At 51.1% G+C, this 25,086-nt stretch overlaps 3 protein-coding genes across 3 annotated transcripts; all 3 read left to right on the forward strand.

Moving 5' to 3' along the window:
* Positions 1-570: 570 nt before the first annotated feature.
* On the forward strand, positions 571-3,775 carry LOC120674536 (uncharacterized protein K02A2.6-like). Its single transcript, XM_039955703.1, has 3 exons — positions 571-2,119; positions 2,164-2,466; positions 2,886-3,775. The coding sequence occupies exons 1-3, from the start codon at positions 571-573 to the stop codon at positions 3,773-3,775; spliced, it is 2,742 nt and encodes a 913-aa protein (XP_039811637.1).
* Positions 3,776-10,841: 7,066 nt separating this feature from the next.
* LOC120676613 (beta-1,2-xylosyltransferase XYXT1-like) lies at positions 10,842-12,338 on the forward strand. Its single transcript, XM_039957927.1, has one exon. The coding sequence runs from the start codon at positions 11,059-11,061 to the stop codon at positions 12,241-12,243; it is 1,185 nt and encodes a 394-aa protein (XP_039813861.1). The 5' UTR covers positions 10,842-11,058; the 3' UTR covers positions 12,244-12,338.
* A 1,873-nt stretch (positions 12,339-14,211) lies between these two features.
* LOC120674537 (beta-1,2-xylosyltransferase XYXT1-like) lies at positions 14,212-16,450 on the forward strand. Its single transcript, XM_039955704.1, has 3 exons — positions 14,212-14,408; positions 14,721-14,777; positions 15,138-16,450. Exons 1-3 carry the CDS (start codon positions 14,267-14,269, stop codon positions 16,271-16,273), a joined length of 1,335 nt encoding a protein of 444 aa, XP_039811638.1. The 5' UTR covers positions 14,212-14,266; the 3' UTR covers positions 16,274-16,450.
* Positions 16,451-25,086: the final 8,636 nt, after the last annotated feature.

Below are 25,086 nucleotides of genomic sequence, written 5' to 3' on the forward strand. Positions count from 1 at the left end.
GACGGGGGCAGTAGCCTCAACATCCTCTACTTGGATACCTTGGAAGCCATGGGGATCCCGCGAGGCTGCCTGCGGGATTCCCCGTTCCCCTTCTATGGCATCTTGCCGGGCATGAAGGCATACCCGGTCGACAACATCGACTTGCTGGTCACTTTCGGCAACAAGACCAACTTCCGCACCGAGACCCTCACATTCGAGGTGGTGGACTGGAAGGGAGTGTACCACGCCCTCCTCGGGCGCCCCGCTTACGCCAAGTTCATGGCGGTGCCCAACTACACCTACCTCAAGCTCAAGATGTCGGGTCCGAATGGGGTCATCACCGTGAGTGGCTCCTTCGAGCAGGCCTACGTCAGCAGCTGCGAGTACTATGACCTCGCCACCACCGCGGCGAACTCGGCCGAGCTTGGCCAGCCTAGCGCCACCACAGCCGAGTGCCGCCCCGACCCTGGCAAGCCCATCCAGGCACCGGCCTTCGTCTCAATTAAAGAGACCAAGGCGGTCACGGTTGACGACGCCGACCCAACCAAGACAGTGTGGATCGGCTCCCAGCTGATGACTAAATAGGAACACATGCTTGTCGACTTCCTCCGCGCCAACAAGGACACTTTTGCCTGGAAGACGTCCAACATGCCGGGCATCCCTAGGGAGGTCGCCGAGCACGAGCTCCGCATTTTACCGGGATCCAAGCCCATCCAACAACGACTGCGCCGCTTCGACGACGAGAGACGCAGGGCCATAGGAGTGGAGATAGCTAAGCTATTAGCTGCCGGCTTCATTAAAGAAGTTTACCACTCTGACTGGCTATCTAATCCAGTCCTTGTAAGAAAGAAAACCGGTCAATGGAGGATGTGTGTTGACTTCACCAGCCTGAACAAGGCTTGCCCCAAAGACCCTTTTCCTTTGCCTAGAATAGATCAGATAATCGATTCCACCTCCGGGTGCGAGATCTTATCCTTTCTAGATGCTTACTCGGGCTATCACCAGTTAGCGATGAAGGAATCCGACCAGCTTGCGACATCCTTCATCACGCCGTTTGGCTCATACTGCTATGTATCAATGCCTTTCGGTCTCAAAAATGCAGGAGCAACATACCAACGATGCATGCAATCATGCTTCTCCGACCAGATCAACTCGCCGATCGATCCCGACCGGTCAGACCCACCTCAGGCAACGGTCGCAGTCTATGTTGATGACATCGTCGTCAAAACACCTCGCGCGGGCGACCTGGTCGCTACCCTAACCGCCACATTCGCAAATCTCAGGAGATTCAACATCAAGTTGAATCCCGAGAAATGCACGTTCGGTGTGCCTAAGGGCAAACTAGTCGGATACATGGTGTCTGAGCACGGCATCGAATCCAACCGCGACAAAATTACGACCATCACCAGCATGGGACCCATCCGTGGCGTCAAGGGCGTCCAGAGGCTAACAGGATGCCTGGCGGTGCTCAGCCGATTCATCGCTCGGTTGGGAGAACGAGGCCTGCCCCTATACAAACTCCTCAAGAAATCCGACACGTTTGTCTGGATGGAGGAGGCTCAGGTGGCCCTCGACTGCCTCAAGGCCCATTTGTCCTCTCCACCGGTGGTCGTGGCACCGGAACCCTGCGAACCCCTTTTGCTTTACTTGGCAGCTACTAACCACATGGTCAATGATGCTCTGGTTGTCGAAAGGGAAGAGCAAGGACACGCCCTAAAGGTCCAACGGCCCATGTATTTTGTCAGCGAGGTACTAACAGATACCAAGTCATGGTATCCTCAGACACAGAAGCTTCTGTACACCATCATCATGGCAGCTAAGAAGCTCCAACACTACTTCACCGAGCACGAAGTGTCGGTCGTCACCTCATTTCCACTCGGAGAAGTTGTTCGCAACCGAGATGCCGTGGGACGGATTTCTAAATGGGTAGTCGAGCTCATGGGCTACGACGTCAAGTTCGTGCCACGCACGGTGATAAAATCCCAGGCCCTGGCCGATTTCATCGCCGAGTGGACGGAAGTCCATGCCCCGACCCCAGAAATCTCCCACGAGTACTGGACTCCCTACTTCGACGGATCAGTCATGGGACCCGGCGTGGGGCCGGGGTCGTCCTGGTCTCCCCAGAAGGGGGTAAGTTCCAGTACGCGGTTCTCCTCTATTTCCTTGCATCCAACAACGTTGCAGAGTATGAGGCACTCATCAGCGGCCTCCGCATAGCCATCGACATCGAGGCAACCCGCTTGTACGTCTATGGTGACTCCAAGCTGGTAATCGACCAGGTCATGAAGAACTCCAACTGCGAGAGCCCTCTAATGGACGCATACTACCAGGAGGTCCGCAAGTTGGAAGGGAGATTCCGAGGTCTAGAGCTTCACCACATCCCAAGGAAGCAAAACCCTGACGCGGACACTCTCGCAAAAATGGCCGCCGAGCGCAAGCCGGCACCCAGCGGCGTCTTTATCAACGACCTGAATGCGTCGTCAGCGCGTGAAAGACAGCCGACCGCAGATAAGGCAAAAACAGAGGAAACAGAGCATGCGCAAAAAACAGAGCACGCTCCCTCCGACCCAGCCCCCGACCAGGCACCCGGGGGCCCAACCTGTCTCGCCACGGAGCAATCCGACCCAGGCCAGACAAACAACACAGATTGGAGAGCCGACCTACTGGCTTACCTCCTACACAAAGTCCTCCCCGAGGATCGCAATGCAGCCCATCGCGACGCCCGGCGGGCCAAGACGTTCGCTGTAATCGACGGCGAACTCTACAAGCGCAGTCCCTCAGAAACTGGAATTCTCATGAAGTGCATCCCCATTGCCCTGGGCAAGGAGCTCCTTCTCGAGATACATGCCGGGATCTGCGGACACCACGCTGTGCCACACTCCTTGGTCGGAATGGCATTCCGACAGGGATTTACTGGCCAACAGCCCTGCGCAACACGGAAGACATCGTCCGTGCATGCAAAGGATGCCAGTTCTACGCCAAACAAACCCACCTACCAGCCCAGGCGCTCCAGACCATCCCCATAACATGGACATTCACCGTATGGGGCCTAGACATGGTCGGGCCGCTCAAAAAGGCACCAGGAGGGTTCACCCACTTACTCGTCGCAATCGACAAGTTTACAAAATGGATAGAGGCAAAACCAATAACCACGATCGACTCCAAGGAGGCCGTCAAGTTCTTCCTCGACATTGTCTACAGGTTCGGGGTGCCCAACTCAATCATCACAGACAACGGGACCAATTTCACAGGTCATTACTTCCAAGAGTTCGCAGAAGGGTACGGGATCCGGATCGACTGGGCATCGGTCGGACACCCGCGCACGAACGGGCAAGTAGAAAGAGCTAACGGCTTAATCCTCCAAGGGCTCAAACCGCGTATTTTTGGCATGCTCAAAAAGTTCACGGGTCGTTGGGTGGAAGAACTGCTGGCAGTGCTCTGGAGCTTGCGAACCACACCTAACCGATCCACAGGGCTGACGCCTTTCTTCCTAACATACGGCTCCGAAGCCGTGCTGCCCTCCGACCTGGACTTCGGTGTGCCGAGAGTCAAAACCTTTGACCCAGCAACGGCAGCCGAAGCCCAGAGGGACGCGATGGAAGTTTTGGAAGAAGCAAGGCTAACTACGCTCCTCCGATCGGCTCGCTACCAACAAACTCTACGCAGGTACCACGAGAGGCGCATACGAGAAAGGGCGCTGCAGGTCGGAGATCTGGTGCTACGACGGGTCATGGCGACGAAGGACAAGCACAAGCTCTCGCCGCATGGGAAGGACCCTGCAGCATCGCAGAGGTGATACGACTAGGCACCTACAAGCTAAAAGACTCCAACGGTAACATTCTGACCAACTATTGGAACATAGAACAGTTACATCGCTTCTTTCTGTAAGCAGCACTAGCGGCTCACTCCAAGTGCCCCGACCCGGCCACTTCCGGCTCAGCGCACTCGGGGGCCCGACACCTGTCGATTTTTTCTCCCCGCACAACACAGTGCACTCACTCGGTGCCCCAACCTGGCCACTCACTGCCTAGAATCACTCGGGGGCCAGATAACTATCTTCTTTTTCTTGCATGCTCACAACATGCACAAACTTGCTGATTTCCAGCACCCCGACCCATACACATTTGGCTCGGAGCACTGGGGAACCAGACCATGGTCTTCGACCATCTTATTTTCTGTTGCTTCCCGCCTCTACAGCCCCTTGCCCTGAACACTTTTAGGCCAAGGCACTCGAGGGCCTCATTGGGACAAACCATGCAGCGCGCACGCATCTTTTTTCCTCGTCACACAACACACAAACTTTTTCTGCCAAGTCACATGCTTTTTCATCCTACTCAAACAATTTTTCCGAACTATCCAATCGATTGGATTCGTGCAACGATCTACGGCGCCTAGCGAATGATGCCTCTGGGCCAGCTCCCGGCTATACGTCGCAGCCTACGATCAACACGCAGTTTCAAAAGAAAGGAGTGTAGAGGACAAAAAACATCCAAGAGCAAGCAGGAAAGCAAATTTAGACATAATTAAGGGGCGCCACGCACACGGTGGACGCCCCAGATGTTCACCCAAGCCGCACGAACGGCTTGGGGCACAACATTTACATACTTTTTCAAAATTAAACAAAATAAAAAGAAGAAGTGGCCGCCGGCCGACCCCGCGCTCCGTCGCCGTCCCGCCGAGACCCTACGGCCCGTTGCAGGAGGTCGTCAACGTCCATCTCCGCCGCGGTGACCCGTCCGAACCCAGCAAAGCCCCGCATGGCCAGTCGACGAGACGACGCGCTCAAGGTCTCCGGGAAGCCGGGGTCGATTCCCCCGAGGTGTGTCCCGGTGCGCAGACGGACGGCGGCCAGTGCAGTAGCAGTGCCACGGCGGATCCCCAGCCTCACCGACGACCGGATGATCTCAGGGAGGGTATGGAGCTGGTCCACCTGCATGGGCGCCCGCGGCTCCACCACACGGAAGACGGCGAGCGCGCCCTCCTCCAGGGCCTCGCGCTGGTCCTCCACCTCTCCGAGGCGGCGCTGTAGGTCCGTCACCTCACGACGGATGGCCTCCAACTCCTCCTCCAGCACTATAGGTAAAATGCATGAGATGCAAGGAAAAATTGGGAAAAGAAGACGCGGTCAAGAACGGAACTCACCGAAGGCATGGGCCTGCGCATTCGCCGCGGCGTCCCTCGCCGCGCGTACCTCCCCCTCGGCAGCACCTCGAGCCACCTCGACCGCCTGCAGGCTGTCCCGCAAGTGCTCGATCTCGACCGTAGCGGCCGAAAAGCGACCGCGCGCAAGGTCGCACTCCCGCTGCAGAGCCACTACGTCCAGGTTGACTCTCCCAGGGTCGGACCCTGAGGAGGCGGTAGACACAGCAGGCGAACCCTGCGCGGGCGAATCCGGCGCGGGCAAGCCCGGCGCTCCAGCGGCCGCGAATGGCGGAGCCGCAACGACCGGTGGCAGCGGCGCGACGAAGGACGACGCCGAGCCGCCAACAGCAACACCAGACGCCCCAGCGCCATCCCACGCCGGGGGCCCACCGGACGAAGAGGACTCGGAAGCGCCAAGGCCGCCCGACGGCCCAACACCGCCCCGACCGGCGATCCACGATCCGGGACCCGACGACGGCACCCTACCACCGCGCAGGTATCATCATGAACACAATAAAACAAAATGCAGGGACAGAAGAACGAGGACAATGCCGAAAGGTACCTCCCCCGGAAAAACTCGCGGTGCGCCCGCGGCAGACCGCGCGGCCCGGCACTGGACTCCTCGTCACGAGGACGCTTGTCGCCGGCCATCGAAGAGGATCGACGACAATGACTGGTGCGGTTAGAGTTCCTCCTTCTTCCCCTTCTCCTTGTGCCTTCACCTTCCCCTCTTCTCTGTCTTTTCTCCAAGAAAATGGCAGGAAGCAATGTCGACGGAGATGAGGCGGCGGAAGGCAAAAGATTAAATAGGCGAACACCGGCATCACTCCTCAGCGGTTCCCGAGCGACGCGACGCTACGCTTCGAAGCACGAGCCGCCACGAATGGACCTCTCCGCCGCAACCGGCGCGACGCATCGACTCTACGGGTACGTACTCTACAGTTTCAATTAAATCCTCGTCGTCTATTCGTTTCCGATTGCAGGGAAGACGGCGGACTATTTTGATGCCTCAAAAGAATCGCAACCGCACGATTCGATCTCAAGGTTCGAAAGCCAGTCCGTCAAGGGCTCCGCGCTGCCTTGACTTAAAGAGCCAGGGAAGAAAAACTGAGACGAGCACCAAGCGGCCCATGCCTGACCTGCCCCGGCAGAACTCAGGTCGTCTCAACCTTTCTTGTCCGATCAGGCCTCTAGCGTTCCACGGAATCCCCTCCAGGGGGGAGGCCAACTAGGCCCCCCAAGCTGGCTGGCGGCTCGGGTATCTGTCTGGGATGCGGGCCATAGAGCAGTGGAGTGCTCCCATCTGGGGCTGCGTCAATCCGGTCGTCCACGGCAGGGTCGGACTTCACTCGGATTGTCCTTAATTGGGCCTACCCGCTATAGAGCTCACCGAACTCGCCATTCCGGGCCATCTAGGTCAAGCGGTAGGGTTAACCTCCTCCGATCACTACCGGTCGCAGTGGAGACATTCATCATTGAGGCACGAAAACGAAAAAACAATGCAGATAAATGAACAAACAAGAGCGCCTCAGGGCCAACTTTGTTTCATTAATCTTCCTTTACAAAAATCGGCTCTAAGCCGTTACAATAAATGAAAGCTAGGTGTCCTCGACTCATGGACACAGCGGATACAATGGATCAAATCCATTTACTCCCACCAAGGGAGCAACAAAAGGGGGCTAAGGCAACAGCTGCTACCTGACAAGCTGGAGGACATGGCCAAAGAACGTCGCAAGACTTCTTGTAGCACCTCACAAGCCTTCTTCCAGCACCAGCTGTGCCAAGAAGCCCCTAGCGGAGAAGGAGGTAGACGATGCCAACGAGGGGAGTTTAAAGGGGCTGAGGTTAGCCCAAAACTCCCTGCCAGCGCCTGCTCCTGGGTATCTCCTTCATTCGCCGGAAGACGCGTCGTGATCTCCTTTCTACTGGGCACGGCAGCTTCCAGGCGAACCACTCTAACCGCCCGCCTCCAAGGCACGGAGACTCATCACGGTTGCAAGACCACCCTGCCTGATGAGAGCGGAACTCTTCACCGTCTCCCGCTGCCACGGCGCACAGCATTGAGCTGTGCAGCCTTCCAACCATGGGTTGGAAGATGAGGCAGCAGATCTGTGGCTCCGCGTCGATGACGCGTGAACTGCCCACCCGAGATTTTGGAGGAGCGGCAACCGCAAGAAGGACGTAGAGCAGAAGAGTAACCCCCGCGGCAGGGAAGCGTCGCACCACCACCAAGTCTCCAGACCGGCGCCGAGAAGAGTCAAAGGAGGCCACGAGAGGCCGGGAGCCCCCCTCGCCTGCTGGCAAGGGAGCGGGCATACCAGTGACCTGGCTTGCCTACTCCAACAGTAGGCCCTCGGACTTCTCGGTGCCGTGCAGCGGTCACCGGCATGAACTCGCCGACGAGTTCATGCCTGAGGAAGACCCCCCGCCGTTCGCAAGCCTTCTTCTAGCACCAGAAAAACGAGCCATGCCCACTCTCATCTGGAGGACAGGTGTGGGGTGTGAGGAAGAGAACTGCTAAATGGAACTCCATGATCCGCCTACTTGTGTGAAACCATACGTCCACAAACCTCCTATTTATACGCAAACATGGGCACCAACGGCCCCAGTAGTCAGTGGGTCGGCTAGAGCGGGGCACGGCAAAAGCCCTCGCCAAAATCAAACCCCCACTTAAATGCCGACGGAACGGCGCCAGCACACCCAGCAACTGCCACGCCACTCAGGGCACTATCGCTGCACGACCCACCAATGGGAGGCGGCCCCGAGCGGGGGGGAACGAGGCGTCCGCGGTACAACGATAAGACGCGACGACCGGCCTCGAGATTCCACGACCCGTCAGCTGGCCATCAAGACGGGCCTGACCCCGTGACGCCTCGCCTGGCGCACACCAACAGCTGAAGACGTGAGCAGTTGAATGGGATGTCCCGCTCTGGAACCATCAAAGCCGAGACCAGCGGCTCAACGATTATTTCAAAATCGTAGAACCGCTCGGGGGCCTCTGACGGGGGGAATAAACCAGGGGTCCCTAACGGGCCCGACTTATACAAAGCAAGGCCCGGTAGATATACTGGGCCAAGGACGGGACGGCCCGTTAAGGCGCGCGGGGAGCTGCCTTCGCCGCTAAGCGAACGGGTCCGGGAGCCCGACCTCTCGGACACGTGGCAGCCCCCCGACCTAGCGCCACGGGTCAAGGCCAAGCTGGCAGCCTGAGATGTGCGCTCCAAGGGCGCCGCGCCCCCTGACAGGCGTGCCGGCCAAGACAACCTCCGTGGAAGCCCCAAGGCGCCGGTTCTCCTTATCTTGCGCCAAGGGCCAAGCTAGCGGGCCTCCCTGACAAGGGGACAGCGCCACTCACGCGGGCCCCTTGACACAACGGGAGGGGGCGTCCACAGACGCTGCCTCCCCTCGCCGTAATAATGGTCGCCTCTGCGCACCACTCCATTACGCAAGCGACCGTGACCGGACGCCCCCGGCCAGGCCTCGGTAAGACACCCCTCGCCAGGCGCGCCGTCTGGTGACAGAGCTACGTAAGATAGCCTCCCAGGTAAGAAACCCAGGCTCCGGCGGACAAGACCAAAGGAGATCCCCGAGTGACCGACCGGGTGGTCGTGCCGCCCCGACTGAGCCAAGATGGGACAACGCCAGGGGGACACACCACTCAAGAAGATCACCATGATCATTCCTTGCACAAGAAGATCGCCAGGATCAAGCTCGCCCACTCCCGACCGACTGAGTGGGCCCCGACAACAAGGACGATTTGCGCCCCGACGGTGCAAAGGCACAATGCTAGATAACTGTAAACGGGGGCCCCACCTTGGACTATAAAAGGGAAGGCGCCCCACGTAGGAAAGGGTTGGACTCTCACGAGTTCGACGCTACTAGACCAGCTTGTAAGCTCCCCTCTGAACTTTGAGCACCCGGGCTCGAGAGCAATAGAGCAAGAACACCACCCCCATACTGGACGTATGGCATTTCAGGCCCGAACCAGTCTAAATCCTCGAGTCTTTGCGTGCTAAACCATATCCGATCAAGCGCACAACAATCAAGCAATCAAGTAGTTTTGTAGTCGCCCATTTCCCGCAGCGACAATATGGCAACACATATGGTGGGTAGTATTTTATATAAATAATAACATAAATAATATATTAATAATGATAGGAATAGTAATTAGAATTTTATATTGGTACACTTAAATAAAGCCCAGCCTAGCGGTCGATGCGTCACTCGCAAATATCACTGATTGTTAAAGATTATTGGTCTAAATTCCAACGGCAAAAGAAATCATTGAAAAAAGGCCCAAGTTCAAGGACGCTGCTGGCTAATGTTGGCAAGAAAACGCCATTTGGGTATTTCGCCACATCAGAGTGTACGCATAAGAATATTTCTCGCACTCCGTCCACGTCAATAGAGTGCTTGAGAAAATTGCTTCTGCAGGATATTCGGGCAGATTAATATAATTGGATAACTTATAGACAAATTAGGAGATTATTTGTATTATTTTTTATAATGGCAAAGGTGAGTAATTTACATGAAGATTAGGGGGTTACTTTAGTTTTTTATAATGATAAAGATGGGAAATTTAGATACATGTTTAGGGGATACTTTAGTCTATTTTCATAATGGCAGATGTGGGTAATTGTTAGGAAAGATAACAGATCTAATGGTCATTATAATTAGAGTTGTCAGATTGATGGTCCGGATGTTTCTGATTTTTGTGAGAACTTCTAGAATTTCTCTATTTTTATAGAGTGTCCACATAGGATCCTAGGTGGCTTCGTGTGGAGGCTTGAAAGGAGCCTCCAATTAGAAATAGTAACATTCAAAATTTTGTAGTACTTCTCCCTCTTTTTGAAGAGGTGGGAGTCGGATTCTAAATTTTCAACTAAAGAGGATTGGATGGTCACACCAATTGAAACTCCTATTCTGCACCGCACGTTTATTTATTTCTCCTTCAGCTTAGTGGGACTCGGATCTCTAGATCGCTCTAGCGTATGGGTTTAATCTTATGAAGCTAGCATTAACTCGATACCTGATTAAATAAAGTGACTAACCAAGACCTTGTTGAAGTCAATGCATGCTTGGCCATTTGGAAACCTGCATTTGGACGAAGTCAATTGGTGTTGTGCATTTCTTTTTTCTAGGTTAAAACCCTCCGAACCCTCACGCCGCATCCTTACTACTGCTACGATTGGCAGCAGCGGCAGGAAGAAGGAAGAGGCGATGACCTGCTGCGAGGAGAGACCCAGGAAGAGCATGAAGAGCTGGGCGCCGACGATCCACCTCAACATCGGCTTCGTCGTCGGCGGGCTCTTCATGCTCCTCATCTATCTCGCCGTCTCGCAGCAGGCTGCGATCGGCGGACTCAGCGGTAATAATGAATAATTCATTTGACTACTCACCTTCAGTTTTTAGTTAGGATCCTGCTTGCTTGTTTCTTGCTTCCACAACCTATGAGCTGACGGCAACTGTTCGTTCTTGCTTGTTTCTTAACATGCAGTTGCAACTACGGTAGCACAATGGTTCGCGGATAAACAACTGATTCAACGTCCTGGTGAAACATGTATGTGGAGCATGTATTTCTAGTTTTCTACCAGTGTGGCTTCGTGCCAACAACTATGCTTATTTCGCATCTGTAGCCTACAAACTGACAGTCAGTTCTTGCTTGATGCTTAATCTACAGTGGTCACTTCGGACTTGCAGTGGATATCGAACAAACAATTGGTTCAAGGTTCAGATGAATCAGGTGAGCACTTTGATCAAATTTGCAAGTTTGAGTGGAAAATCATTTGTGGAGCAAAGGGCCAACAGGCCAAATTTCCCACTCGTTTGTCAGCCGGGAGATGTAAATTTGGAAGAAATGACAGCTAGTTATCAAATTTAGCTATTAAAAAAATCTGAAAGATCCGATTACTGTTCGTAGAGTAATTAATAAGATGAATGTTTGCTTGCCCTGTCTTGGCCTGGGCAGCAGAGAATGGCGAGGTGGTGCACAACACCAAGGGGTACTACTCCGAAACCTGTGAAGTCAACGGCGACGTCCGCGTCAACGGCACAGCCCTGTCGGTGGCCCTCGTCCCGAGCAGCTGGTCGGAGCGCCGGGAGTGGAGGATCCAGCCGTACTCTCGCAAAACCTTGCCGGGCATCAGGGCGGTCACCGTGACGCAGCTGCCGGGCAAGGCCGCCGCCCCGGCGTGCACGGTGCGCTACGGCGTGCCGGCCGTCCTGTTCGCGGTCGGCGGGCTCACGGGCAACTTCTGGCACGACTTCACCGACGTGCTGGTTCCGCTGTTCATCGCGTCGCGGCGGTACGACGGCGAGGTCCAGCTCCTCGTCACCAACGCGCAGACGTGGTGGCCGGCGGCGTACAGGCCCATCCTGCGGCGGCTGTCCAGGTACGACGTCGTGGACCTCGACGGCGACGAGCACGTGCGGTGCTTCCCGCGCGTCACCGTGGGGGTCCACATGCACAAGGACCTGAGCATCATCCCCGAATGGGTGCCGGGGCGGCGCCGCCTCTCCATGCCGGACTTCACCCGGTTCCTGCGCGAGATCTACGCGCTCCCGCGCGGCGCGCCGGTGAGCCTGCTCCGGGAGCCGGGCAAGAGGCCGCGGCTGCTGCTCATCCGCCGCACGCACAGCCGCCGGTTCATGAACGAGCAGGAGATACTGCGGGCGGCGGAGGCGGCGGGGTTCGAGGCGGCGGTGATCGACCTGCGGCGCGACGTGGGCGTGGAGGAGCAGGCGCGGGAGGTGAACTCCCACGACGTGCTGCTGGGCGTGCACGGCGCAGGGCTGACGAACATGCTGTTCCTGCCGCCGGGCGGGGTGCTGATCCAGGTGGTGCCGTACGGCAAGCTGGACCACATCGCGAGGATGGAGTACGGCGAGCCGGCCAAGGACATGGGCCTCCGGTACCTGGAGTACAGCGTGGCGGCGGAGGAGAGCACGCTCATGGAGACGCTGGGGCCGGAGCACCCGGCGATCAAGGACCCGGACGCCGTCCACCGCAGCGGATGGAACAACATGACCGAGTTCTACCTCAACAAGCAGAGCGTGCGCGTCGACGTGGGCCGCTTCGCGCCCACTCTCGCGCAGGCGTTCGACCACCTACGCCAGCAGTAAGAGGCAGCGGTGCTCGAACCGGTTTGGGATGATCAAGACCGCAGTAGTTCTCTTCTAGCCGGTCTGATTTTTTTTTTTTGTTTCCAAATAGCAAATGCTCACTCATCATTTTTCTCGACACAACCATTTCAATAAAATTGTAAGGTGTGTTTCACAAGAAAAAAATGAAATGGTAAGGTGCTCAACCACTTCTACTAATTCACACTACTGTGTCGACTGACCTGCTCTTGTTGTTCTATAATGTTGCTGAGTTGATCTTTTTGTTGCTGATGTTACCATGTGTTTGGTTGTGAGACTTGTAGGGATGGGTTGGCTCCAACCCTCGTTTTGGGATTAGCTCCAATCTTTATCATATTTGGTTTGTGTTTGGGGTCGGGGTTGGATTGATTCTATTTTTTATTTGGTTGGAGGGACGAAAAAGAGGGGATCGAGGGTTCATTTAACACCGTGAGCTACTGCATAGTGGGTCCCACTGGTCATTCTCCGAACCCTTCTTCTTCCTCGGTTCCTCTCTCACCCTCGGTTCCGCCCCAGCCCCCACGCCGCCCCGCTGGTGGGACTCGCCCTACCACCCTCCGCCACCACCCCTGCGGGACCACGCGCGGCCCTCACCGTGGCTGGCGCCGCCGTCCACCCCCCACAAATCCTCATATCTGAGGTGGCCGCCCCACCCTCCTCCGGCGACCGGCCCCGCCCTCCTTCGCCACTCATCGTCGCCGAATCTGCGTGCGACCAAGCTCGTCGTCGCCGGATCCGCGAGCGACCGAGCTCGCGCTGCCGAAGCCCCGCCGTCGTCGCCCTGCCTCCGATGCCTTGCCGACGACGCGCCGCGGCCCAGCCTTCGCCGCCCGCCGCCGACGCGCCGTTGCGCGGCCTCCGCCGGCCCGCCGCCGTCGCCCAGTCTTCCCCGCTCCGTCTACTCTGTTGGCAGCCGTCAAGAAAAACGAGTCGGCTCCAGGGGGTTCGCTCCGTCTGTCGTTTTTTGAGGAATGAGATGAACACGCATCTGAGAGGAATATTCCTCCAAGGGGTCAACCCAAGCCACCTCAAATTGCATCCAAACAGCCGTAGGGGCGGGTCCAACCCAACCCACCTTGCCCCAACCCTCAACCAAAAACACGGTTAATCGTCGTTAAATAACACTGTCGGGATATAAATTTCAAAAAAAAATATGACAAATGATAGATTAGCATACTTCATGATGTTACTCTAATCATAGATGTATTCTTCTAAACATTGAACCTTGTGGATTGAACAAAGTTTTCCGAGAAAAAAATAAACAGAACTCTAGCGTGACCGGATTTTAACCTCATCCTATTTCTCGTTCGAACTACACAAAGCAAATTTCCATTAAAACATTTGCACATGAACATCTTGTTATAGTATATAATAATACCTCTGTTCTAAAATATTATGACACCACTGACTTTTAGCTTAAATTTTGACCAACAATATTTATTTATTTAATTAAGTAAAGAAAAATAAGCATCACTAGATCTATCATCAGATGTAGTTCATTACATTTGACATGTACATTATTTGTCTGCACAAAAATTTATAAAAGATAAAAAGTTAAACAAATAAATAAAAGTTAATGATATCATATATTTATGTACATTATTTGACGGAGGTAGTACATCTGAAAAAAAAATGTTCAAAAGAAGATGCGCCGAAGTAACAACGTGCATGTGAGCAAATTCGATTGGCATCAGTTTCAAGGGAAATCGTTGGATCGCCATGAATGACAGTGTTTCTGATCGCTTAACTAGTTGGTTTTTTTTATTCAGACTAATACCCAGTAGGAACCAAGTAATACAAGCACTGCAGCTTGCTAGGAGTAGTCAACAACCATTTGCAGACTAGATTACCCCCCACGAGATTAGCCTCGAGCGCATCATAGATTAATGCAACATAGCAAGGTTGTAGTAATGCGTAACAAAATCCTGCAGCTTCAGAAGCAAGCAAGCAAGCAAAGCCAGCAGCTGCACAGAGCTGAGCGCAGCAGCGGCAGGAGGAAGTTGCCATGGGCGGCGGCGAGGTGAAGCCCGGGAAGAGCCAGAAGGGCTCGGCGCAGAGGCACCTCAACGCCGGCTTCGTCGCCGGCGGTCTGCTCATGCTCCTCGTCTACCTCGTCGCCCAGCATTTCGTGGTCAGCGCCCCTCATGGTAGCGAATCCTTCGATCCACCTCACCATGGCTGTGGTTCCTTGCATATGCTCCTAGTAGTATGGTTGTCAGTTGTCACTAGTATTCTCACCAGAAAGCTAGCTGGTTCTTGAGGTCTTTCACCAACGTGTGCCATATCAATCTAGCTTTCATGTTAGTGAACACTGCTGCTTCATTAATTACCTCTTGTTATAGTTTGACTATCACACCTCAGATGATAAAGTTTTGTCCTTCTATGAACTGACGATTATGCTTTATTTCCAGCATGTAGTCGATGACCTGACGATCATATCTTGCTGAATTTGCATGCAGTTGTCATTACGGAGGCACAAGAGGTCGAGGATAACATCAAAGTTCAAGGTGAAATAGGTGAGCAAAATTCCTGTTGTTCTGATCACAATATTTCTTCTGTTATTTATTTGGTTCAGATTGAGAATCCAATGTCATCATCGTGAAAAGGTAAAACGAAAACGAGCATGATAGATGTACAGGATCGAAGTCAACATGTGGGGAAGAGCTAGTGAACCCTGTCTCCGTCTCTCCGATGCCTCCTGATATTATAATTGATTACTAGTTCATCTGATCTTGATCATGGTTAAACAATTAACCATAAATTTGAGATCTGGAGATCAAATATTTGAGAAAAAAATTGCTTATACACAATGCTAGTGCCTAGTGGCTGGCATGGCATGGTGAGTGAATCTTTCCGTTTTCCTCGGCGTACTGCAGCAGCAGAGAATGGCAAGGTGGAATGCAAGATGGAGGGCCGCTCCGACACCTGCGAGGTCGACGGCGACGTCCGCACCAACGGCACGGCCCTGTCGGTGACCCTCGTCCCGGCGACCTGGTCGGAGCGCCGCGAGTGGATGATCCGGCCCTACTCGCGCCGGTTCGCCAGCCTCAGGAAGGTTGCCGTGACGCAGCTGCAGGACCCGGCCGCCGCCGCGCCGTGCACGGTGACCCACAGCATGCCGGCCGTCCTGTTCGCGGTCGGCGGCTACGCGGGCAACTACTGGCACGACTACGCCGACATCCTGGTGCCGCTGTTCGTGGCGGCGCGGCGGTACGGCGGCGAGGTCACGTTCCTGATCAGCAACATCCAGTTCAGGCCGCAGTGGCTGGTCAAGTACAAGGCCTTCCTGCGCGGGCTGTCCAGGTACGAGCACGTGGACATGGACGCCGACGAGCAGGTGCGGTGCTTCCCGCACGTCACGGTGGGGCTCCGCCTCGACAAGGAGTTCAGCATCGTCCCCGAGCTGGTGCCGGGGGCGCCCCTCTCCATGGCCGACTTCACCCGGTTCCTGCGCGAGACGTACGCGCTCCCGCGCGGCGCGGCGGTGGCCGGCCCGGGCAGGAAGCCGCGGCTGATGCTGATCCACCGGGGCCACTACCGCCGGATCCTGAACGAGCCGGAGGTGGCGCAGGCGGCGGGGTTCGACGTGGCGGTGGCGGAGCTGCGCGGCGACGCGGCCGAGGCAGAGCAGGCGCGGGCGGTGAACTCGTTCGACGCGGTGGTGGGCCTGCACGGCGCGGGGCTGACGAACGCGGTGTTCCTGCCGCCCGGCGGCGTGCTGATCCAGGTGGTGCCGTACGGGAAGATGGAGCACATCGCGCGGGCGGAGTTCGCGGAGCCCGCGGCGGACATGGGGCTCCGGTACCTGGACTACAGCGTGAGCGCGGAGGAGAGCTCGCTGATGGAGACGCTGGGGCCGGAGCACCCGGCGGTGAGGGACCCCGACTCCGTCCACCGCCGCGGCTGGGACCAGGTCTTCGAGCTCTACCTCGCCAAGCAGAACGTCCGCATCAACGTGACGCGCTTCGCGCCCACGCTGCAGGAGGCGCTCGACCACCTGCGCCAGCAGTAGGGGCAGGCGCCATTGGCACTTGCATATAGCTCCGTGGCTGATTTTTTTTCAGGAGGCTCCGTGGCGATGGCTCCATTGAGCTGTGAACACGAACAAGATCACAAACATCACAAGGCATGTTTCCTCGCTGGCCTATATCGAAGCAGGAATAAGGCCCAGGCCCAACCAACCATATAAAGTAGCTGGGCTGCTAAATCTCGATCTGTTCTAGAAAGTCGGCCCAGGCCCAATTGCGTCTGAATTCAAGGGTTGTATCTTCCAGAGAACGGCGCGGTCCTGCAGCCTACTCAGCAGCTCCACAGGCCGCCGGAATTTCACCGCCGACGTCGTGCGCTCGCCGGCTAACGAGTAACGACAGGCTGCAAGGCAGGCACGCGCCTTCCTGCACACGACTCCATGTTTGTCAGTGGAGTCGTCTTTGGGTGTGGTGAATAAATGAAAAATATAAAGAGTTTTTTTATATGTTTGATGATTTATATTTATACGTATTTTTCTAAAATTTGAACGTATAAGCTCAGTCGGATGCCGAATCAAGCTACATTTCAGCCCATTTTTAGATCAAGCTTAGCGTGATTTAGCCCAGTCTGATATTTATAGGGAAAAAAATCGATTTACACCCTTGAACTATCACAAAAGTCTTATTTTCAACCATAAATTACAAAACCGGATAAGATAGACCATTCAACTATCGAAACCGGACAAAATTGACCTTTAAGGTGGTTCGAAGGTGGTTTTGTATTTTTAAGAAAAATTAAAAAAATCTAATGAAATCTATAAAATCAAAACTAATTCACTTTAAAACAGAAAAATATGGAACTACTTTTAATTTTTTTCTAAAAAATGTAATACATCTATTATTGCTCTATTTGAATCTTATTTATTCAAAAATAATAGGTATAACTACAAACAACCAACTACTATGAACATAAAAAAAATAGATTTGAATAACTGGCAAGTACAGTGCCAATAGAAAGGTTATATTTTTAGACAAATTTTGATACCCATTTCATATATTTTTTTAAAATGAATTAATTATGATTTTTTAGTTTACATTTGAATACTTTTAATTTACATAAAACGAAAAACCACTCAAAGGGTCAAATTTGCCTGTTTCGATAGTTTAAGGGTGTAAACTGGACTTTTCACATATTTATAGCCCAGCCAATTCCTCTGGATATCAAACATATCAGCCCACTCAAAAACCATGCCACATTCAAGCACGTTTCGGCCCACACAAGGCCATCCCTATGAAGGCTTTTCTAATCCTCTTTTTTTTCAGGTAACTTTCCAACCCTCTCCTCCACCATCTTCAATATTCTCAGTGGCAAATCTAGCGAATCTTAGGATGTAAAATTAGGGGGTTTATTTTTCTCTTCTTCCTCTCTTCTCTCTTTTTCTTCTTCCTCTCGTTCATTCATAATTGAAAATTATTGGGGAGTTTTGGGGGCTTCATGGAATCTATGGGGGTAGGGGGTGTTGAAGCCCCCCAGCACCCTCTGGATCCGCCCTTGAACATTTTGTCTTTGTCCTTGTTGTCGCCCCTATTTCTTCCGCAACCCCAGTTGCAGATTGATACCACGGACGCTCGGTTCTCCTAGTGCTAAGCTTTGCTATCTCGCAACTTGCCATGGTTCCTGGCGTGCCGCGGAGCCTCCATTTGCCCTTGATACACAGAGGTGAAGTGTGGTGTTTACCCTCTCAGTTTCAGGTTAGTCTTCTTGAAAAAAACATGTCCATACTGATATGGGAGAAAAATCTATGAAAAAGATAAAACCACTTGTAAAACCGCAGAGAAAGGTAAAACAAACGGTTTTAATAGTTGAGGAGGTTGAATACCCAGTTTTGCAGTTAAGAGAGGAAAATTAGACTTTGTGATAGTTGAGGGAGGGAAAGTATGTATTTTCCAACTCTGCCCTGTATCTCCGTAGCTCCATTGAGGTGTGAACACTAACAAGATAACAAGTTCACAACCTCACAAGGCAATTAGAAACTTGGTCTGAATTTCGTCACTGGCCTATGTCGAAGCAAAAAAAAGGCCCAAGCTCAACCCCAGCCACATAATTAAAGTAGTGCTAAATCTCGATCGGTTCCCAATCGCCGTCTGAAGTATGGATTCCAGAGACCGGCGCGGTCCTGCAGTCTGCTCAGCAGCTCCACTGGCCGCCGGAACTTCGCCGACGTCGTGCACGTGCGCTCGCCGGCCAACGACAGGCTGCGAGGCAGGCACGCGCCTTCCTGCACACGACTCCGCAACACTCCAACCGCGCAGCATCGCCCGCACACGCACCGCAGGCGGCGCTAGCTCGCTCGTGCGCCTCGTCGCTCGTCGGCCGGGCACCGCACACCGCAGGGCAGGAGCATGATGACCGGCCGGGACGAGAGACACCGAGTCCTGGCGTTCGCAGTACATATTTTAGTCCCACATCGCCCGCGTAGATCGGATCACCGTCAGATATAGGGCGCTAATCGGAGAGGGCTATCGCCGTGCGACAAGCACGGTCTTAGCAATCTCATCATATGTCTATAAACGGATAGGGCGCCTTACCTGACAGGTAGGCTTAAAATAAGCCTCCGTTTGCGCTTGATACAGTGGTGAAGTTAGGTGTTACTTGTGCAAATCGATGAAAAGTTCTCTTGCAGGAAGGCGCCTTTTTGTTTGGTTGTGTTTAGATTTTTTTGGTAAATTTTTGAAAGAGAATCTTACTATTTCGGAACACTAAATAAAGTCTATTTACAAAACTTTTTATACGGATGAGCTGTAAATCGCGAGACGAATCTAATGAGTCTAATTAATTCATGATTAATTCATAATTAGCGGATGGCTACCGTACCATCACTGTTGCAAATCATGGATTAAGTACGCTCATTAGATTCATCTCGCGATTTACAACGCATTCGTGCAAAAAATTTTGCAAATAGATTTTATTTAGTTCTCCATGCATGTGTCCAAACAGTCGATGTGATATTTTTTAGTGTAAAATTTTGGAATCTAAACAAGGCCTTAATAAGCTTACCATGGAGATTTCATAGAGTTTTGCGCATTCAACATCGATACTAGCATAATTTTTCTCGAACTTTAGCCCATGAATACATTGAGCCAACTATGACAAAAAATTTCATGCATGGAGTATCCCTATCCGTTCCTCGCGCTATAGAAGTTGAGTCAATGGATGTGGACATTGATTCTTTCTTATTAACAAGAGTACACTGGAGATGAAATACAGTGCTCTACTGTTCCGATTCTTCAACCGAGACTACCAATTCGGAAATTAAGGTTCAAGGTCTTTACTCCCGGGTCTAATAACCAGGACTAAAGGACTGTGCCAAGCAAACAAAATTACTCCGCACCTAGAACTCAAACCTGAGACCTCTTGCTTTGTGCATAACTTTTTTACCATCCTATCTACGCATCACAAGAGAGTTTGAATGGATACCTTCCTTTTAAACTAACACATGGTCTCCTTTAGTCCGGTTGGAGCCACTAACCATGACCAAATATTCTTTTAGCCCGAGTTAGAGCCACCAACCAGGACTAAAAGATCATTCTAGCCGTTAGATCTGAAAGTAAAATCTTCATTAGTTCCAAGCCCAACAGCAGCCGGAACTAATGTTAAAGATCAAAAATTATTTTTGTACTAGGGAACAATAGTTGTATCAACTAATCAATAGCGCACAAGGGGGAACATGAAAACTCATAAAGCTTGAAGGTGGGCTTTTCCTATTTTTTCCTTCATATCTGAAGACATTTGCACCTTTAAGTAGTTTAGGATTTAAGAAGAGGAACTATGACAGCATTGACAGGCAACCTTGGCGAACTAAACGCGTCGTTCAAAAATGGATAGGCTAGAGCATACAAGACTTGCAAACACAAGAGCTTTTATGAATTTCAGATCGAATATGTTGATAGAAAAAATCGAATACGTTCAAAATGAGCGCTTTGCCCTCCACTGATCTGTCAACACATTTTTTTTTATACACACATTTTTTAAGGGGACTGATCTGTCAACACATGGCAAGAATCTATAAATTATAATGCAAGTGCCGAAAACAGCAACAAGACCGAGGCCCAAAATATGGAACACAAGAAATTTGGAATTTTTCATCGTCTTTGGAGCCCACTGGGCAAGCCGAAAACAGCAGCAAGGCCCAGGCCCAAGTCTTAATGGGCTAACATTCCATGTACGAAACGTGTTGTGGCCGAACTCACTGTCAGTTTTTTTTTTTCGCGCCGCATGTGTGTTGTTGGCTCCTGCCCATACTGCAAATCTGCAACGAATGAAACCAACGCCTAGTTACAGATTACACACAGGCACGCGGCGGTTGGCCTACCTGAGACTAAGAGAGCCAAAGATCGGAGACTTCCGCGGCCGGCCACCCGTGCTCGCCGTCCCATCCGCCGCCGCGTCGCGCGTCGCCGTTGCGCCATTGACGTTCTAGCGCTGGCCTGGCCCCGGCCTTTCAAGGGCCGTGACATCGTCAACCGTCATGGTTCCCGGGGCGGTCGGCCGTTGCATTGCTCGCCTCACGTACCCGTTCTTGTCCACTCGTCAAGGTGACTGGGTGAGGCTGGTGTGACGACGGTCCAGAGACCAGAGGGGCTTCAGCTCTCCATCACACATGAGGTGACGGGAACCGACCCAACCGAATTAGCCGGCCGGACCGGATTGTACAGCCGCCGAAAGCAACCAGTTAAACCAAGATGGCGATGGATTTTTTTTCTTAGCTGGTGGCAATGGATGAATGGCAATGCAACCAGCATATGTACCTAGCATCTCTCGTTCAAACAGACTGTTTACACATATGATCCATCGCATCGTTTAATTTTTAGCGGCTCGTTTTCAAGATTAGGCCGCCTAATGTTGCCAACCAAACGACTCTTTTTTTTACATTTCGAGTAACTCAACTAGCAGTAGACCACCATGTTGTTTTTACTTGCACTGAATCGAAGACCTGTTCCCTCCGGTAAAAAGCAGTTAGAAATTAACCTGGGGTGACTTTGTCGTACGCGTGCATCACCGGTCATCAGGAACCAGGCGTTTCCAAGAGTCGCTGTGGTGACCTAGAGCGTTGCCTTGCCACCACGTACGCGTGTCGTTTTCCTTTCGTGACGCCACTTGTCCCTTTGGGTGTTCGGGTGCGACTATTAGGCTGCTGTAACTGTAGGTTGGGGTTGACTGTATGTTAGGCCTCCATTGTAGAGAATTATCTTAACATTCTGAATGCTGCTGACCTGCCTGCAGGTGTAGCCTGATATAGCTTTTTTTTTTAAATGCAGATACTCCTGACAAGGAGCGAAGAAACAGAAAATCACTACTAGAAAAATGCCTTAAGGCACCGGTTGCATGTGCCCTTTGGTACCGGTTTTTTGAACCGGTACCCCGAAAGTGGTACCAAATGCTCGAATCTTTAGTACTGGGTAAATTAATCGGTACCTAAGGCCTCCAAAATTCACGAAAAATATTCTCTTTGGCTGGAATTTGAACTCGCGACCTCTAGTCTTGCGCGTTACTCCTTTACCATCTCTGCTACACAGTTCTTCTGATTGAGAAGGAGATACTTTTCTTTTGAAGTAACACATGGATGAGCCTAAGGTACCGGTTGGTAACAGCAACCGGTACCTAAAGCTCGTCTAAAGGTACCGGTTGGTGGTACCACCCTGTACTAATATAAAAGTTACCACCCGGTACCTAAGGCTCATTCAAAGATTTCATCCACCCCAAAAGTATCGGTATGGAGATGAACCGGTACCTATGCTAGATACCGGTTCATCTCCATACCGGTATTTTTGGGGTGGACCTAAGGCTTATTTTCTAGTAGTGAATCGGTGGACGTTAATTGGAAGGATGTACGTGCTGGCCGCTCACTACTGTCGGCGATCACTTGCCGGGATCAAGCAAAGAGCCTGTACTTTGGAACTGGCCAAGCACCCTGCATCTTGCAACGAGCAACCTCCAAATTTCGAATCATCCCATGACCCATGTGATAAGTTAGATTAATGTAGCCCTTGTTTAACGACACCAGTCAGATCCAACGAGAGTAGGCAGGTAGCAATGCAAACCACAGGGCCGATCGATCGATCTGCAGACAGATAGTTTTAATAATCTATTAGGATGACGACAGTTTTAGTTTTTCTTTTGTGAAAAGAGGTCACGACAGATTCGGATGCGCACGATGATCATGCAGATATACAGAGTGCTACTGCAACACCCTATCAATCGGAGTTTGCTAGACGCCAGATGTTGCAACATGCCTGCATAATAAGCTGAAGACACTCGCTTGGGCGCAATTCATGGGCACCAACAAATGTCCCATGCTCCGAATTTTGAAAATTCCTATGGAAAATAAATCCGGTTGATTATTATTTTTCTTCTTTTTCTTTGTTCTTTCTACTATTGAAAAATCAATCACTCGAGTTCAGATACATACATACATCAGATGAAATGAAGACATCATTTCTATTAACTAAAGCTGCATTTGTCAATGATGCCCTAGAGCTTTCTTTTCAAAAAAGGGGAGGGGTAGGAAAGAAAAATACTCCTAGCTAAAGCTTGGATTGCATCCATCCATAACCACTCGCGATCATCGCTAATTAATTCGTCCTAGGAGGCTAGGATGAGCACCAACTAGAAAGTGATCTATGATGAGTTTAAATAAACGGTTAAGATTTGGTTGCATGCGATGATGAGTTGTTGCATGCCACCATGCTAGTCGTCAAATCGAAATGATTAGACATGGGGGCGAACATGCCTGGCGAGAGGTGCTCACGTCCGGATCGGAGCTGCTTCATTGACTCCAGAAGCTATAGCATGTACAAGTAGCTAGTAGCATCAGTGATGGAGCCGATCGGTTGGCCGCTTCTAATCCGTGGGGATATGAAGAAGCTAGCGCCGTGAGCTGTTCAGATCTTATCTGCACCTCGGGCGGAATCGACGTGTTTGCGTTTGATGAGGACAGCCTGACACGCGATCGCTTGACAGCGATAGCATGCCTCTCTAAAAATAATACGATCCGGGGCGTTTTTTTTTTTTTGCTCCAAGTCCATTCAGCACCGGCCATGGGCGGCGAGCTTAATACTCCTTTTTAAGGAAAACGTAAGCCATACGACTTGACAATTGAAACTTTACATAGTGTCATTCCTATACATTTATTCATTGACAATAGAAACTTTTTACGTGTGTGCCCCCTAGCTACCTGACATTAAAAAAACTTTATAATATTACGTTAATTTCTTTTTTTTTGCAATTGTTTATCTTGCAAGAACCAAATATTGGACACCTGCTACAGTGTTGGATCGGTCAAATTGATATGGTGCCATTGTATTTATCATAAAAAATAGTATATAACATATGGCAGTTTTGTAGTTTTTATTACCATTTTTATAAAAAAGCAGCAATTGAAGGCGTCTATGAAAACCGCGTCAATATCCAAAATCTTACTGTTACTAATTAGAGTCTCATTTTAAGCCTCCACATGAAGCTACCTAGGATTCTATGTGGACAGTCTAAAAATAGAGAAATTCTTAAATTCTCACAAAAATCAGAAACATCAGGTCATCAATCTGATAACTCCAATAATTGGTTGTTGTATCTGTTATTTTTTCTAATAAATTACCCACATCTGCCATCATAAAAATAGACTAAAGTAATCCCCTCAACATGTATCTCAATTACACATCTCTACCATTATTAAAACGATCTAAAGTAACCCCTAACCTTCATATAAATTACCCACCTATACCATTATGAAAATAATGCAAATAATCCTCTAAATTTGCAAATAAATTATCCAATTATGTCACTACTAAAAGTTATTAAAGTAACCCCTAAATCTGAATCTAAATTACATAATTATAACGGAATATTAAAGTGCTTCAATATAAAATTCTAGATTACTATTTGTATCATTATTAATATATTATTTATGTAAAAATATCATTCACGATATGTGTCATTATTATGTATTCTATAGAAGAGATAAGAACACCAATTCATAAACAAATGGTCCAATAAAATACGTATCAAACACACATGGATGTGTCATGCAGATTAAAATCTACTGCAACTAGACAATAATAAATTTTTATTTTAGATTATGTGTTAGAATATTTAATAGGTGAAAGAGGACTTGAGATAGATAAGTATAATTATTAGTTATTAAATTTATTTTTATATTAATTTTAATTAGTTCGTGCTACCGTTGATAGGCTATGTTGGGATCTTCGCATCCGAAAGTTGCTAGGATACCAAACACACAAGGGAAATGTACAAAGAAAACGAAGTACTCAAAGACCTTCGGATAACTCGAAGCGAGCTTTTCCAATGATCAAAAAGTTGTTACAGTGTAGAAAACTGGGGGTATTTATACCTCCAACTCTCGCTGTACATTTACATTCCTGCCCATACATTTTCATCGTATGTCAGCACTTTCGGAGCCCTAGACTAGTTTTTTCTTGCTTCATAGTGACGTAGTTGAAGAGCCATTTAGGTCACGTAAACTTCTCCGAGTCGTAATCGGCACCCTTCCGCCATTCCTCCAAAGGTTCTTGAAGACTCGGGAACGCACCGTTCCCCCGGTCATGCTGAGTCGTCTTGGGATCGGAGGTTCGCGGCGTCTTCGACCTTCGCTCGAAGGAAGTGAGGGGACCTTCGATCAGACCCTCGCAGGGGTGCATCTTTGGAAAGGGCCCTCGATCTGCGGATCAAAAAGGAGGCAACAAACGAATCGAAGGTCATGGAAATGGGTTAGTTGTAGCTGTTGTTGCGCCAGTAACCTTCAGGTATGGCTCCTCCGAAGGTAGCGATCCCCAACAGGCT

Source organism: Panicum virgatum, chromosome 5N, assembly GCF_016808335.1.
Source record: "Panicum virgatum strain AP13 chromosome 5N, P.virgatum_v5, whole genome shotgun sequence".
Taxonomy (NCBI): domain Eukaryota; kingdom Viridiplantae; phylum Streptophyta; class Magnoliopsida; order Poales; family Poaceae; genus Panicum; species Panicum virgatum.